This window comes from Solanum lycopersicum, chromosome 1 (genome assembly GCF_036512215.1).
Source record: "Solanum lycopersicum chromosome 1, SLM_r2.1".
In the NCBI taxonomy this organism is placed as follows: domain Eukaryota; kingdom Viridiplantae; phylum Streptophyta; class Magnoliopsida; order Solanales; family Solanaceae; genus Solanum; species Solanum lycopersicum.
This window is the reverse complement of record NC_090800.1, coordinates 23627385-23643803: the sequence shown is the minus strand read 5'-3', so window position 1 is coordinate 23643803 and position 16419 is coordinate 23627385. Positions and strand designations below refer to the sequence as shown.

The window sequence follows — 16419 nt, the reverse complement described above, 5'->3', positions numbered from 1 at the left end:
AGCTATCAGGTGGTATTTTGTTTTTCCTTGGTTCTCATACTCTTTGAATAGAGTGTGACCGAGTATTATAACTTGGGTATTGATGCTAGACTTGGGACATGCAGGAAGACCATTGTTCCCAACAACGCTACAGCAAATGCTAGAGGAAGAATTTCATTTCATTCTCTGTAAGAGACCTTGAACTCCTGATTGTAAGTGGAGTAGAAACTCGCATGTCAAAATCTGCTATACAGGTCTCTGAATGATATGTGGGATTTTTTTCCCCACTATGCAAAATCTTTCCCCAAACCAAGCCAGTCCGCAATATCTTCTTTGGAAGGTTTATTAGGGATGAAAATGTCTTCTTGTTTGCTTGCCTTTCTTTCTATCCCAATACCTACTCTGTCTATGCGGTCTCTTATATCCTCCAAAGTTGGGGTAATTTCAGTGGTTCCAAATTCTAACACCATTCTTTGGCTATCCCAATAACCCATGACGACGTCAAGCAATTCTGACCAACCGTTCATGTTGATCAATTCTGTCAATGCACCTATGTATTTGTTGAGAGTTCTTCTACGATCGCCATCAAGATTATTATACCACATTGTGAATTGAGGTAGCACTGTTATCATCATGTCAAACTTTGGGAAACGATCCATATCTACAAAATAGAAACTAGTTAGGTTTACCCACCCCAAAATGGTTTTCACACGTACATCATTCAAATGTCAGATAAAACGATGTGTCGTTAGGTCGGAGACCTTAGACACGATTTTGTAAGATTTATACTAAATGGACTTAATACACCTTGGGTATTAAGCCATCTTAGGCTAATGCTTAATTTTTGGTTTTGGTCTAGCTTAGCTTATAAGAATAGGTTTCAAGTTGACGGTTATCCAAGTCGGACAAACATCATTGTGAAGCTACCAAAAAATGTCGGATGACTGCATTCCAGCTATTTTTTTGATACTTCCAAATGAATTTTTGTGTATTTCTGAAGAAATCTGTGGAAAGACACATAACTTTCATTTTCGTAATGCATCTATTTGCCATTTGGTGAAAAAATGTCATGAAAATGCAACAATTAAACAATAAGGTAAAGTAAACAAATATTACAAACAATCAAATAAAGTTACTTTTAAGGTTAGAATCATCCAACTCCCCAACGGAGTCGCCATTTCTGTTTTATTCGAAAATAACATTTGTTTAGAGAATTTTTGACTAATTAGAGTCGTCGCTTAATTTTTGAGAAAATTTAGAAAGACTAGTTTTGAAAATAATTAAACAGATAATATAGATTGATTTATTTTTAGGGGGTTTAGGGATTCACATTTATATTTTAGGAAGGTGTTAGGAACCTAAAATATCCGTTTAAAATGGTTTTCCAGCAACTAACTTAGATTGGCTAAATTTTGATTTAACTTGGTTTAAAAAAATGCTTAGAAAGTTAATATACTAACTTATTATCTAATTAAATTTTTAATTTGAAAAATTATTGGTTTTAAGTTGATAAAATATTTAAGGTATTTGCGGGGAATGTGGAGTTTTCGAACCTTAAACCAACGACAAAAAAATCAGATAAGTAATTAAAAAGATATAAAGAGAGAGAGAGTGATAGAGAGAGATTTGGGTGCAAATCCGAGTTCATTGCTTACTCCTCAGTAGCTCACATTAATCTGGTGACTATTGGTATGTTTAGTCTGGCGGTGGCCGTTAGGTCACCTATTTTGAGTTATGAGCACACAAGGCCAAAACATGTGAGCCGAGCGTGCGACCCATCAACCTACTAGCAATGGGGGAGAAAGTATAGCATGTCGCAATAAAATGTCCACCTTGACCGGGATTTTGGACCCACTTGTTTTGGGGGTTTTAACCCATTTCTTTGTTTTAGTGCTTTTAGGCTCAATTTCCTTGTACCTGTACTATATTAAAAAAATATCAAAGTAAATGAAAAAGAAAGACAAAGGCTCGGGACCAAAACAAAATACAATATCTCTGCTATGTAAAGAAAATATGATGGGCTTTTCGGCCCAATCTTCTTTCCAATCTTCGATCTTCTCTAAAGTCTGATCCGGAACCTAATCGTCGAATTTTATGGTTGTTTAACTAAGCAAAAGAAAATTAAGCCTTTATGTCTTATCCGGAATGCAAAGGGAGAGATGAGAGTTCTTGTTGAACTCGACAAATTTCACATGCGAGGCGACAAAATAAAATACATTGCCACTAGATTAGGACAATTAAATAGTGAAATAGTAAATCATGTAAACCTTATATAACAAAAAGTCGATAATGACACGACAAAAATGTTTTTAAAAAAATAATAAACTATTGGTTGTAATGGAAAGATTGTTTAGAGGGACAAACACTTACTTATAAGTGAACTCCCAAATAGCAGAAAGAATGTTTTTCAAAATATGCATGCTTCAGGAATGTAAGACATTAACCATGTGAGACAAAAAGAAAAAGAAAAAAAGTTGCAAACAATGTAAATGTAAACAGCAATGCTATTTTAATTTCAGGAAATACTATCTAACAAAGACATATAAAAGTAAAACGATGTTTTGTTTGGGAAGAAAAGCCGTTTTGAGATTAGCAAATTTTGGCAAAACAATAGCATCAAAAGACCATTTGACAACCAACTAAATAACATATATCATAGAATCCAATGAGTCATCAATAAGCAAAAGAGACAACCTAAATACTCGGAATTTTATTAAGAAAGGGAAACGAGGAATAAACTGATTCTAGAAATTATCTAGACAACCATCTAAACAACACCAACGAAAACCGAATTATTTTTAGGGAACAGAGGGAGAAAAATGCATTCTCATCTACCACAAAATATTGGGTAATAAATAAATCGCAGTGAGAGACCAAAAAAGGTACTTCTGAATGCAAAAAGATGGATAGGGCCATACACATTCTTCCTTTTTAAACGTGCGAAATGTAATAAAGGATATCCATTCTAAGCGTGACAAAATAACGCCGCCAATAGATTATTATAAATTCATAAATGAGCTGGTGGAATGGATCACACAACAAAGAGGCATATTTGTTTTGAAATAAATAGAGGGAACAACTAGGGGCCTTGATGAAAATAAAAAAAACAAGCCAAAAGTTCATTCACTCCGAGTTTTAAAAAATAGCATATAGAAGACAAAAGCATTTGAACTACACCTATAAAATTAAGAAGAAGAGAACGGGATAACAAAATGGGCTAGTATACTATATACAACACTTAACAAACAACAACATGCTGGAAAAGAAGGAAAATCAAAACAAGACAGATAGAGAAATACAAGTATAAAGAGCAATCGAGACACTAGCTACTGAAAGCATTCAATAAATTGATTTTGAAAATACGAATGGAGTTATATTTACGCATGCTTCGAAAAACGTAAATGTTTTTTAAACTATGAATGAAATTTTAAAGCACGAGTACCAAGACAGGATCATTACCAATATAATAGACAAATGCAAATCCATCAACGAACAAAATAGTAGACGAACTAAACTTAAATCTTTACAGTGCACGAAGACAACCGAATCAAACATACACTAACCCACAACAAAAGTCTAATCCAAATACTCACAATAATTATTAAGTAAGGTGTATAAAATGGGATGACTTTTATCTTTTGAAGTGCAGCAGACAAAGATTGGATAAGTGAGGGTATGACTTCTTCCATCGGCTTCAACTACGTGAGCAAAAGAGAGGAAAGAATATACAAACTGGAGAAGGGGATTGAATCAATAGTTGACCTTCTTAGTTACTTTCGACTACAGTGTTCTCCAATCCCTACCCCTATTTCTTGTCTTTTGTCTTTTAGTCTAAAAATCACAGTAAAATATTCTAACCCAAAATCTTCCGTCTCCTCTACTTACACAACAAAAATCCCCCCCAAGTTCAAGGAGAAAGAGAATATTGATAGAGGAAAATTAGGTTTTTCGAATTGGGGGAAAAAGGGTAAAATCTGGACTCCGATTTCTATCCCTAAATTGAAATTGAAATTTGTCAAGACTCATTGACTGGAGACATGTGTGAAATTGTAGGATTCACCAATTTCTAAACTAGTTGGAGCGTCCAATTTCGTGGCAAGGACGAACATACCATGATATTTTTCCACCTGAACCTGTACATTGTACTGATTCGTACTAGGAAGCAGGAGGAGGCAGAACGCGTGACAATCCTTCATTTTCCATCTAATTTCGTGAAGCCGCTGTGTATTCGAACTATCTTCTATCAACTCGCTCTTGAGTGGGAGGGATGAGACGCATGTGGTCTGCTCATCGTAAGAATCTCGAGCGAGGGACGGTGGAGGAGACATAAATGCACATGATTGGATTTCAGATCGTCTCGTTGCTTTACACGTTTCTGGGTTCCTACGGATGAAGATAGAAGAAGAGGATGACACCGACGAATCGGGTTCAAAATGGAGTGGGATGGAATTATTTAGGGTGTTAGAGGAGGAGGAATTGGGCCGAACTTAAATCATTAATGGGGAATAGGGGCCTGAGTCGGCCGAGTTTGGAGTTGGGCTGGAATGGGTTGCAGAAAAATTATTTAACCAATTTGGGCTTGAGAATTTGTAAGTTTAAAATGTTGAACCAACACAATAATAGATTTAACCAAAGTAAAAACAAACGGTGAATCCCGTTGAGACGAATTAAAATAGGTCAATTAATAAGCTTCTCATGACTAACAAAATAAAATAATTAATTTGTCTACGAAATAATTAGCTGAAATGAAAACTATCATATAGCTAAATAGCTAAGCAACAAGAATATCTGTTATTATTATTTATTTATTTATTTTTATTTGAATAATGATAAAAATACGATAATTATGAATAATTATTTAAGCATATACATTAGCTAACAATTATAAAAAGCGTTAAAACATTATGTAAAATGACTTGCAAGCTAGACTATTGTTATGATTATATATATATATATATATATATATATATATATATATATATATATATATATTTTGAAATCGATAAAATCAATTATTTTGAATTGTTTAACTCCAAAAGCTCATTAATTAATTATTATCCATGAGCCCCTACCTTGGCCCGTGTGGCAGACAACGAACCATGAAGGTGTGTGTAGTCCTCATTTGGGCTAGAATCTGGAGGCTCAGGTCTATGGATCTACAAGTTAAGCTTCAAGGGGTCCCCCATGAACTGTGTGAAGGTCTAAGAACCTTAAATCTCCTCGTGTTCCTTACTTATGCGTGGGGATCTAGCAGACTAGCTAGAAGGGAAACTGGTTAGGCTCTACGAACGCCTACATGACCACCACGGAACGCGAAGGTCCCCTTGTCCTTACTTTGGTGTGGGGTGTCTGAGGGATAGGCTTTGGGGACTACTAGTTAGCCTCAGGGCTACCATGACCCGTTGTAACATCTCACAACTTGAATTAGTTAGAAAGAATTTGAAAATCTGAAAATAGTTACTTTTTGAAAGTATACAAAATATTGAAATATTTAAGTAAGTTAAAACTGTGTTATTAGAAAACATTAAACGACCATAACTCCTAGATCAATATGATTTAGGTGTATTTCCAAATATGATTGGAAAGATCTTTATATGTTCTTTTCAACGTCGCCAAGTTTCCACGATTCCAAGTTTGTGAGTAAGTTATGCCTTTCAGAAGTTGGGCTGTTGGATTAAGGAAAGTCCAATCTGAATTTGAGAAGGTAAACTTTTTCTTTCCTTACCTAATTATATTAATTTGTTTTTAGGGTTGTATTGGGTTAAAATAAGACATTGTTCAGTTTAGAATGATTTAAAATTCACGCTATGGTTTGGAGAAAAGAGAAGAGAGAAGAAATCAAGAAATTGCCAAGCACATTCAAGCATTACGTGTGAAATTCATCGGGGTTGATCCCTAAAAAGGTATGTAAGATCAAATAGCATTGCGTTAATTCACCCACGTTCCAACCATGTTTCAATAAAGTGAATTTGTGTTTTGAATGTTAAGAAATTTTGTTCTTAAATAACATCATTGGAAGTTTCTTTGAGTTTTTTTTTATAGTTGTGCTATATAAGTTTCTTGATTGTTTAATTTATGTTGCTGGATGTAATTTGGGGTTCAATATATTGTATATTTATGGTACCAATGATCCGAAGTGTTTCGGGAAAGAACCATTGAAGTGTAGAGGGTTTAGAGATGAAAAACAAGCAAGAAAAATCAGGTTTACCTGGGGAAAGGGGTGGGGTGCCGCGCCAGATATCAAGTCCCATAAAAAAATCTGTCCGTAGCGATCTAGGGAGATGCGCAAGCCAGAGCACCCCAAGCAAACCTCTGAAGTTTAAGGGCTGGCACCCCACGCCTCTCAGATCGTCAAGGACGCCAGTTCTCCCCATTCTTCCTCCATCTTTCCGTACTAGTTCCGTAGTAATTACCTATGTTTCTTAGTTGATTCCAAGACTCCAAGGTAAATCTAAACATAATAAAATCATTCATAAACATGAGATCATGAACCTTTAATCCATAATTCAATTCAAGAAAATTAAGATCAAAGTTAAAGAAGTTAAGAGTCAAGTTTAAAAGTTATGAAGCAGATCAAAGCAAAGTTCTTTAAAGTTTTCAAGAGTGTTTAGCAATGTTTTAGCTTTGTTTTTATGTCTCAAGTTTCACATTAAGTATAGAGACAAGTGTATAGAGTTGAGTTCATTACTGAAATAGTTATAAGGGAACTAAGTATTTCGTAAGACTTCAGAAATGTTTTCACATTTAAGATAAGAGAAATCTCAGATTTCCGAAAGAGTTTTGAGCAAGAGAACGGAACATTGGTTCTAAGAGATATTTCAATATAAGTGTCAAGTAATTATCTCAACCCAAAAAAAGAAGTTTTTTTTTAAAAAAAAACATATGAGCTAAGTATATTTTTTGGAGTAGTATTGAGAAACGATGAGGAATGTAAATTCATATTAACTCAAGTCTCCGTAAACAATGTATCCATCATGGGTATAAAAGCATCCTAAAATTTAGATGATCACTTAAGTTAAGTTATTGAATCCATTAAGCTAAGTAGTCCTATATGACAGAAAAGTATAGGACAGTTCTGGCAGCATGAGTGAAACGTTCTATCACTACAGAGGCTTATAGTGATGGTTGTTGGTTAAAGAATATCCCACATAAACTACGTTACATCATTATATAAGTAAAGTTGAGTTTGTTATTGCATTGTCTAATGAACTAAGTTTTTCCACTATTTTAAAAGCTTTATATATATTGCATGTGCCTTATTGTTTTATATTGAGTTAAGTTATTCGTTGAGTTGAGAAGAGCCAAGGTAAGTGTTCCCTTTGTATTCTTTTCAAGCTTAAGTTGTGTTTAGCATTCCAAATCGCATACTCTTACATTCAATGTAATGATGTCGCTTAGCTTTCATTGTCTTATGATGCAAACGCAGGTAACTAGGATTAGCATCCGGTGCTCAGTTGATCCAGTGAGCAGCTCAGAGTCAGTTCGTTAGACTCCTTACATTTTGGAGGAAAACTTTTATCAATTATTTTTTGTTTTAAGTTGTTAGGATGATTGGGGGTCCCGTCCCAACATCTTTTTATTTAAGAGGATTCATAGAGTCATAGTACGATTTATTTTATTTCCATTGTAACGTTCGAGACATGAGTTGCCTTTTTAAATTAGTTATTACCTAAGTTGCTTTCACGAGTTTATATCTTGTATTAAATCTTCCGGTGCGTATGTAAGTAAGGCCAAGTGTTCGCTAGAACCTAACAATTGTCTTTGAGGTGCTAGTCCCGCCCAGGGCATAGCTCGGGGAATGAAAAACATGCTATAAGAGCATATATTTCAAGATGTCACGTCTTGAATCTAGACCCTAGAAGAGACCGGCGTCGTTGACCTCTCAGAGGTCACAGACAAGCCTACATACGTCATTCTTACTTTATCTAGGTTAATTTTAGCAGAAAATTTGAACTTTCTGTCTTCTTACTTGATGTTAAACATTTTAAAGTTAACATGATAGGCATTCAAATATCAACCATCGAATATAGTGATTATCAAATCAAAGAAACAGTTCATAATTGAATTAAACGTAATTTTTGCCAAAACGTCACCGATAAAAATTATGAAATGAAAGTGGAAAGAAACACTAGTGGAACATGGTCCACTAGCTAAAGACTACATGTAAGCTAGATAGTAACGGTAGACATCCTCGAAAGCATGATGGCTAACCATGTTCGGATGAAAGCTCCACGTCTGGACAGCTGCAACGTCAACCTGTAAGCTCTAGCATCCACCTGTGCTAGCACCTAAAAATATGGAGTTGTATGGGATAAGTAAACACTTGTACTAAGTATGGGTATATTTGATTATACACCAAGGACATGCATGACTAAGGATAGCTCTTTCCTGACAACATGATTATGGAAAGTCAAGTCAGTGGACTTGCCAAAATTTGATTAGGAAAGTCATGCCATGAGAGTAACATGCATCATCATACTTATCATATTGCACACAACACATAACATCTTACATATAGCACACATCATGTTGCATATAACACATAACATCTTACACATAGCACATATCATATGCCATGAGACCTTGGAATTATGGACTTGACATTACGACTTTCAAAAATGGGAGCTCAACATATGGACTTTACATAAAACATATTGATTCCCATGCCTCCTATTTATTTATTTAATTTGTTTTACACTCTCCTTTCTCTGCCAATATACCCTATTTCGAATCCACCTGACCCATTTTCTTTTTCTTGAGAATTTAAGGTGTTATACGAATGAGGTCAAAGGTTCGAATCCTGGTGGCCTCAACCCTTTAAAATAACTCAAATTTTTCAGATTTCACCTCTATATTTTATTCTAAACCAAACTTATATTTTTTTGGCTGGAACTTAATCATTTTCTCAACTTATTTTCATCAATAACACTTTTTAGGGGGGTATTTCATTGATTCGTTTTAGCCAAAATGTTGACACTCAAATCAGCCCCATTTCAATTTTAATGAACATCATGATTACATAGATTTATGTACGTAAAATGACAACCAAATCAATATTAAACTTGAAGCCTTAATTCGGCCTCATTCAAGTACATCACAGTAACAATTTTTTTCCACATGTACACACTTGCACAAACATTCAATACATGGTTGCCTATCATACGATTTCAAGTACCCAAAGCAATCATATTCATCACGAAACATAACACAAACCTGAATCTAAGAGTAATTATACCCAAGCTACGATTCATTGGGAGCTAGTGACAGGGGCATGCAAGAGGGGAAACAATCCTACTTTCCGAATGAATAATATGAAGCTCAACTGGTCTTTTGAGAAAGGGACCAAGAGATAAGAAAACTCATACCTTTTTGATGTTAAACTCTTGAATTGCTGCCCACAAACTTCACCCAAGAACACGTCTAAGCTTCCTTAATATCAACTCCACTCGAATGACAACCCCCTTTGCCTTGTGTGCGATTAATGTTTATTTTCTTGTGATTTCGTGTGAGTTCTTCAAGTGTGAAGAACTTGGTTTATTTTTCTGGTTTTGTTTCTTATTTTGGCAGAAAAAATTTGTGTGAAATAATAAGGGAGATTGAGCATTAGAGTTTATAGATTGACGTGAGAGAGTATAAGTTATATTAGGTTTAGGAGTCTAGTTTAGGACTTAATCAAATAAGGTTTACTTAATTATTAATAATCTGATTTTTATTTTATTTTAACAAAGATAATGAAAAATAATTAAAAATTAATTATATTAATTTAATAGCTTAAATAAAATTTGCATTAATTCGTTGCTTCTACCTAGGTTCGAACCTTGATGAAGCAAGACTTCACTTCAAGAGCTCAAGTTTTGGCTCTCTATCCCCAAATTGACCCTCCACCCTATAAATTAAATAATTATTATATATTCAGGGTAATTAGGATATTACCCTTAGCCTGGAAAAAGACCATTTTACCCCTAGACCCTCCAAACCTAAGATTTCATCTTTTTAAGTCTGATAGAGACTTCTTCGAGTAAATCTTCGTATTAGAGAGCCCTATTTGGTTGGACCAAACCTTTTCATGTTTAACTAACTCCGCAAGTTAGTTGTTTTGGCTTTAGCAAGGGTTCAGAGGTCTGGTTCTATGCGCATCTATCCGTGTGAACCCTAGTCTAATCATAGCATTCTTGACACATTAAGCCTCACTTAGTATATTCATTTTTAGGGTTTTACATTATTCTCCCTTAGGAACTTTCGTTCCTGAATGGTACTACCACTATTTAGCGTAATTCTAGTTAGATCATAACATAATTACTATGCACATCCAAGGAATAGCAACAAAATGTGGAGAGATAAGGAAACATAAACTTAGGAGTAGGAAGTCTAACCTCAAGAGCTAAAAATATGAGGGTAACGGGATCTCATGTCAGCATCACCCTCCCACGTAGCACCCTCAACAAGATGAATTCTGCATAATACGTTCACTGTGACAATCTCCTTGTTCCTCAGCCGCTTGAACTGTATGTCTAAGATCTTAACAGGTACCTCCACATATGACAAGTCTTCATCAACCCCCAAACCTTCCAAAGGTAGAATCAAGGTTACATCACGTAGGCACTTCTTTAACATGGATACATGAAAGATTGGATTGACAGAAGCGAGCTCAACAGGCAATGCCAATTCATAGGCCACCTTACCAACACATTGTAGGATCTCGTAAGGCCCAACATACCTCAGACTCAACTTTTCCTTCCTGCCGAACCTCATCACCCCCTCATAGGTTATACCTTCAGATAGAACTGGTCACCAACATCAAATTCTAAGGTTCGTTTTCTATTATCTGCATATGACTTTTGTGGACTGTAAGCAGTAGTCAGCCTGTCCCTAACCACTCTAACCTTCTCTAAGGCCTCATGAATGATTTCTGGACCCAAAATAGATTAATCTCCAACCTCGAACAACCCAACTGGAGATCTACACCTCCTACGATACTGTGCCTCAAACGGTGCCATCTTAATGTTTGAGTGATAGCTATTATTATACGAGAACTCTGTCAAAGGCAAATGGTCATCCAATCTACCCCTGAAGTAAATCACACACGTTTTGAATATGTCCTCCAATGTTTGAATGGTGCGCTTTGCCTGCCCATCAGTCTGAGGATGAAAAACAGTCCTAAGATTTACCTGCGTGCCTAAGCTTTTCTGGAATGATCTCTAGAAATGTAAAGTAAATTGAGCTCCTTCATCCGAAATAATAGATAGAGAAATCCCATGCCATCTCACAATCTCATCTCTGTAGAGTCTTGCATAGTCCTTGTCTTTGTAAGTAGACTTCAGAGGGAAAAATTGGGTAGACTTAGTCAATCTGTCCGCAATAACCCATATGGAGTCATTCTATATCCTAGTCCTCGGAATACCAACCACAAAGTCCGTATTAATGGCCTCCCACTTCCAAGTCGGAATCTCAATAATTTGAGTAAGACGGTCAGGCTTAAGATGTTCTGCCTTAACCTGCTGACAATTAGGACACTTGGCCACATATCTGCATTGTCCTTCTTCATGTCATCCCACCAATAAATCTTCTTAAGATTATGATACATCTTGGTGGAACTAGGATGTATGGAATATCTTGAACCATGGGCCTCTGCAACAATCGTGGTCCGCAAATCATCCACATCTGGTACATCGAGGCTGTCTTGATACCTAAGTATGCCATCACATCCCAAAGCGAAAGACTCATTCATCTTTATCAACATTGAGTCCTTCATCTCCATCAACACAGGATCTAGATGCTAACCCTGCTTGACATCAAATACCAATGATGACTCAGTACTAGGATGACTTGAAACACCCCCACTAGTTAAGTCAACTAATCGCACACCTAGTCTGGCCAATCTGTGTACATCTTTCGCTAACTGCTTTATTTCATCCTCAATGTGGGTTATACTTCCCATGCTCATCCTGCTCAAAGCATAGACTACAATAGTAGAATAACCTGGATGGTAGTGAACATTCATGTCATAATCCTTCAACAGCTCCAACCATCTCCACTGACGTAGATTCAACTCCCTCTGTGTGAACACATACTGGAGACTCCTGTGGTCTGTGAACACATCCATATGGACTCCATTCAAGTAGTGCCTCCACAGCTTCAGTGCAAACACTACAGCTGCGAACTCCAGGTCATGAGTGGAATAATTCTTCTCATGAACATTGAGCTGTCTGGATGCATAGGCTATCACCATACCACCCTGCATAAGAACACAACCCAAACAAACCCTAGATGCATCTCAATAAACAGTGTAATTCTCACCCTACTCAGGAGAAGTAAGTACCGGCTGAAGTTAGTCTGTCCTTGATCTCTTGGAAACTCTTCTCAAATGCCTCCGCCCATTCAAATGTGGTCTTCTTAGTCAAAGTTTTTTGTGGGGCAGCAATGGAAGAAAAGCCCTCCACGAACCTGCGGTAGTAACCAACCAATCCCAAGAAGCTACGGATATCTGTGGGAGTAAAAGGTTTTGTCCAGTTCTTAACAACCTTAGTCTTCCTGCGGTCCACCTTTAAACCTTGATCGGGCACAATATGATCTAGGAAGGTCATTTATCTAAGCAAAAATTCACACTTGCTGAATTTGGCGTACAATTGACATTGTCTAACTACCTGCAAAGTTAGTCTCAAGTGTTGTTCATGCTCTTCCTTGGTCCAAGAGGAGATGAGAATGTTATCAATGAATCCTAGGACGAAAGTGTCAACGTATTCACGGAAGACCCTGTTCATGAGATCCATAAATGCAAAAGGCGCATTCGTGAGACCAAATGACAGAACCAAGAACTTATAATGAACATAATGGGTACGAATGATTGTCTTTGGGATATCTCCATTCTTAAACCTAAGCTGATGATCCCCTGAACAAAGATCAATCTTAGAGAAGAAACTAGACACTTGGAGCTGATAGAACAAATCAACTATTTTGGGAATTAGATACTCATTGTTTGACTTTGTTGAGCTTCCGATAATCGATACAGATTCTAAGGGTCCCATCCTTCTTTTTCACAAACAACACAGAAGCGCCCCAATGAGATATGCTCGGCTGAATGAAACCCTTATCGGTTAGATCTTTCAACTACAAATTCAACTCTTTGAGTTCAGTTGGAGCCAATCTGTAGGGAGGAATCAAAATTTGTTTAGTATCGGGTTCTAAGTCGATAAAAAAGTCAATCTCTATTGGAGGAGGTACTCCAAGAAATTCATCAGGAAATACATCTAGGAACTCATTTACAACAGGCACTGAGTATATGGAAGGAATGACATTATCTAAATCACTAACACTCACAATATGACATAATAATCTCTTGGACATCATTTTATTCGCCTTAAGGTTTGAAATCACGGGATTAGGATTACTCGAGTTGTACCCCTCCCAGACTAGTTCCTCTTTATTAGGTAAACAAAATCTCACCACTGTACAACGACAATCCAAACAAGCATAACAACTGTGAAGCAGTCCATGACAAGGATAACATTAAAATCATGCATGGGTAACTCAACCAAGTGTGCACACATAGTGTTACAACTTAAAACAATATTGTAATCCTTGTAAACTCTATCAGTTCTTACATTTTCTCCTAAAGGTGTACTAACCACCATAGGATCATGCAGAACTTTAGGCAATATTTCAAAAGTGAGAGCAAGCAAAGGAGTTACAAAGGAAAGGGTACACCCTAGATCAAGTAAAGCATAAACAGAAGTTGAGCATACCAGTAACATTCATGTGACCACATCAGTAGACTTCCCCTGCTCATCCCTGCCCTTTAAGGCATAGAACTTGTTCCTCTTAGGAGGCTCGACTGCTGTTGTACCCTGTGGATTAGTCCTAGGCTTAAAATTACCTCCAACTTGACCTGTGTTCTGTGGGAAGTCTCTAAACATATTCCCACTCTTACCGCAACCAAAACAGACATTAGTGCCATGTCTACACTCTTTACTTTGATCAAAGCTACACTTAGCACCTCTCTTTTTGAGAAGATGCATCTCACCTCCGTTTCCCTTCTTAGGCTCACGTCATCCTCCTCTAAGGGTTTTACTCCACTTGGAATTAGAATTCCATAACTTCGTTGTCCCTTCTTGGACTTGTGTTGCTCACGGATGCCAAAATTGTTTCTATGGCTTCCATGGCTAGGACCTGCCTTATTTTGAGGCTTCGGTCTCCTAGCATCACCGACATCCCTCTTTTTGCGGCTGTCCTCTACCTTCTGAACATGCATCATCAACCTGGAGAGGTCCATGTTATCATGAAGCATCCTAGAACGACACTCCTCCTCCAAATCTCTGTTGATTCCTGTGAGGAACCTGCTCATTTCATCGCTGTTGTTAGATACAAGGGATGTAGCATACCTGGATAATTTAACAAACTTTAGTATTCATCTCTTCCTTGTTGTCAAATACTAACGAAGATAGTATACATGGATAGTTTGACAAACTTTAGGGAACACTCCCTGACTGTCATTGATTACTGCTTAAGGTTGATAAACTCCTCAAGCTTCGCCTCCCTCATCTTCCTGGGAAAGAATCTCCCCACAAAGGCTTTCTTAAACAGCTCCCGAGTGACTGTAACTCCACTCAAATCTCGGCTATCCTGCCACATCTTGCACCAAGTATGTGCAGCATCCTTTAGCTGATAGGAAGCCAGCTCTGCATTTTAAGTTTCGGTGGCCCCCATAGCCACAAAAATCATATTCACCTCATCCATATACTCTTGGGGGTCCTCTGAAGTCTTAGACCCTATGAAAATACGAGGGTTCATCCTCGTGAAGTCTCTCATCCTGTCAGCTATACTACGCACTGGTGGGTTCTCCCTCTCAACATTCTGCTAGTTGACCTGGGCAGTCAAGGCCCGGGCCTGCATAGTTATGGCCTGCGCCATCAAGTCCAGAGATGCCCGCACCTCCGCATCAGTAAACCCAACTAGGTTAACTGGCATAGCCACTACTTAGTTGAAGTCTGGGGTGGAACCTGATTGTTCCCAGCAGTTGCTCCTCTTCTCCTCTGAACAATGTTCCTCCTAATATTCATTCTCTTAACACAATTAAGATTGATGTTAGAACACACTCATAACACCAAGAAATCAATTATTAGGAAAGGCATGATAATATCAGAAGAAAGGAAATTTTTCTATGCATCATGCAGTTTCTAATCCAGGATAATGGTGCACTTCACTACCATAACTAGGAAACTACTCAATGTGGTTGATGTGAACTTATTATTATCGAAGTTTAACTTAGTGCTCTGATACCAACTTTGTCACGACCAAGATCTAGACCCCTGACGAGACCGACATCGTGAACCTCTCAAAGGTCACAGACAAACCTACGTAAATAATTCTTACTTTATTTAGGTTAATTTTATCAGAAAATTTGAAATTTTTGTATTCTTACTTTATGCTAAACATTTAAACTTAACATCATATGCGTTCACAAATCAACTATCTAATATAGTGATAATCAAATGAAAGAAACAGTTCATAATTGCTTTAAACGTAATTTTTGCCAAAACGGCACCGATACAAAGTATGAAATGAAAGTGGAAAGAAACACTAGTGGGACATGCTCCACTAGATAAAGCCTACATCTAAGCTAGATAGTAACGGTAGACATCCTCGAAAACATGATGGCCAACCAAGTCCGGATGAAAGCTCCACGTCCGGATAGCGGCAACGTCAACCTGTAAGCTCTACCATCCACCTTTGCCAGTACGTAAAAATATAGAGTTGTATGGGATTAGTACACACTTGTACTAAGTATTGGTATATATAAGCACACATCAAGGACATGCATGAGTAAGGATAGCTCTTTCCTAACAACATGATTATGGAAAATTAAGTTAGTGGACTTGCCAAATTGAGATTAGGAAAGTCAGTTAACTTTCCAAAATTGGATTAGGAAAGTTATCCCATGAGAGTAACATGCATTCTCATACTTATCATATTGCACACAACACATAACATCTTACATATAACACATATCATATTGCATATAGCACATAACATCTTACACATAGCACATATCATATGCCATGAGACCTTAGAATCATGGACTTGACATTAAGACTTTCAAAAATCGGCGATCAACATATAGGACCTGAACTAGGGAGTCTTCATTAACAAACACTAAGTCTGCTTCATTCATTCATACTTACTTCATTTCATTTCATTCATAGGCTTTTGTGAACACCTGGTATACTTATGATGTAGTTTAATACTTTCATCGGGTTTGGTGTGCAATGATCAAGAATAACATAGTGTTATTACCTGAGTCTAGCCCACCTCTTTATTATCCTATACTAACACATTTGGTATCATTAATTTCATTATGTGCATCATTTGATGATGGCCTCATTCATTCATGGGGAATTTTAACTTACCCGACAAAGATCATGTGAGCATCATAAAATCCAAAGT

The 16419-nt window shown here is 37.0% G+C and overlaps 2 protein-coding genes across 2 annotated transcripts; both read right to left on the bottom strand.

Moving 5' to 3' along the window:
- Positions 1-10353: 10353 nt before the first annotated feature.
- On the bottom strand, positions 10354-10731 carry LOC138341737 (uncharacterized). The gene has a single exon (XM_069293388.1). It carries the CDS (start codon positions 10729-10731, stop codon positions 10354-10356), a length of 378 nt encoding a protein of 125 aa, XP_069149489.1.
- A 173-nt stretch (positions 10732-10904) lies between these two features.
- On the bottom strand, positions 10905-11737 carry LOC138341736 (uncharacterized). The gene is made up of 3 exons (XM_069293385.1): positions 11475-11737; positions 11247-11328; positions 10905-11177 (listed from the first exon to the last, which is right to left on the bottom strand). Exons 1-3 carry the CDS (start codon positions 11735-11737, stop codon positions 10905-10907), a joined length of 618 nt encoding a protein of 205 aa, XP_069149486.1.
- Positions 11738-16419: the final 4682 nt, after the last annotated feature.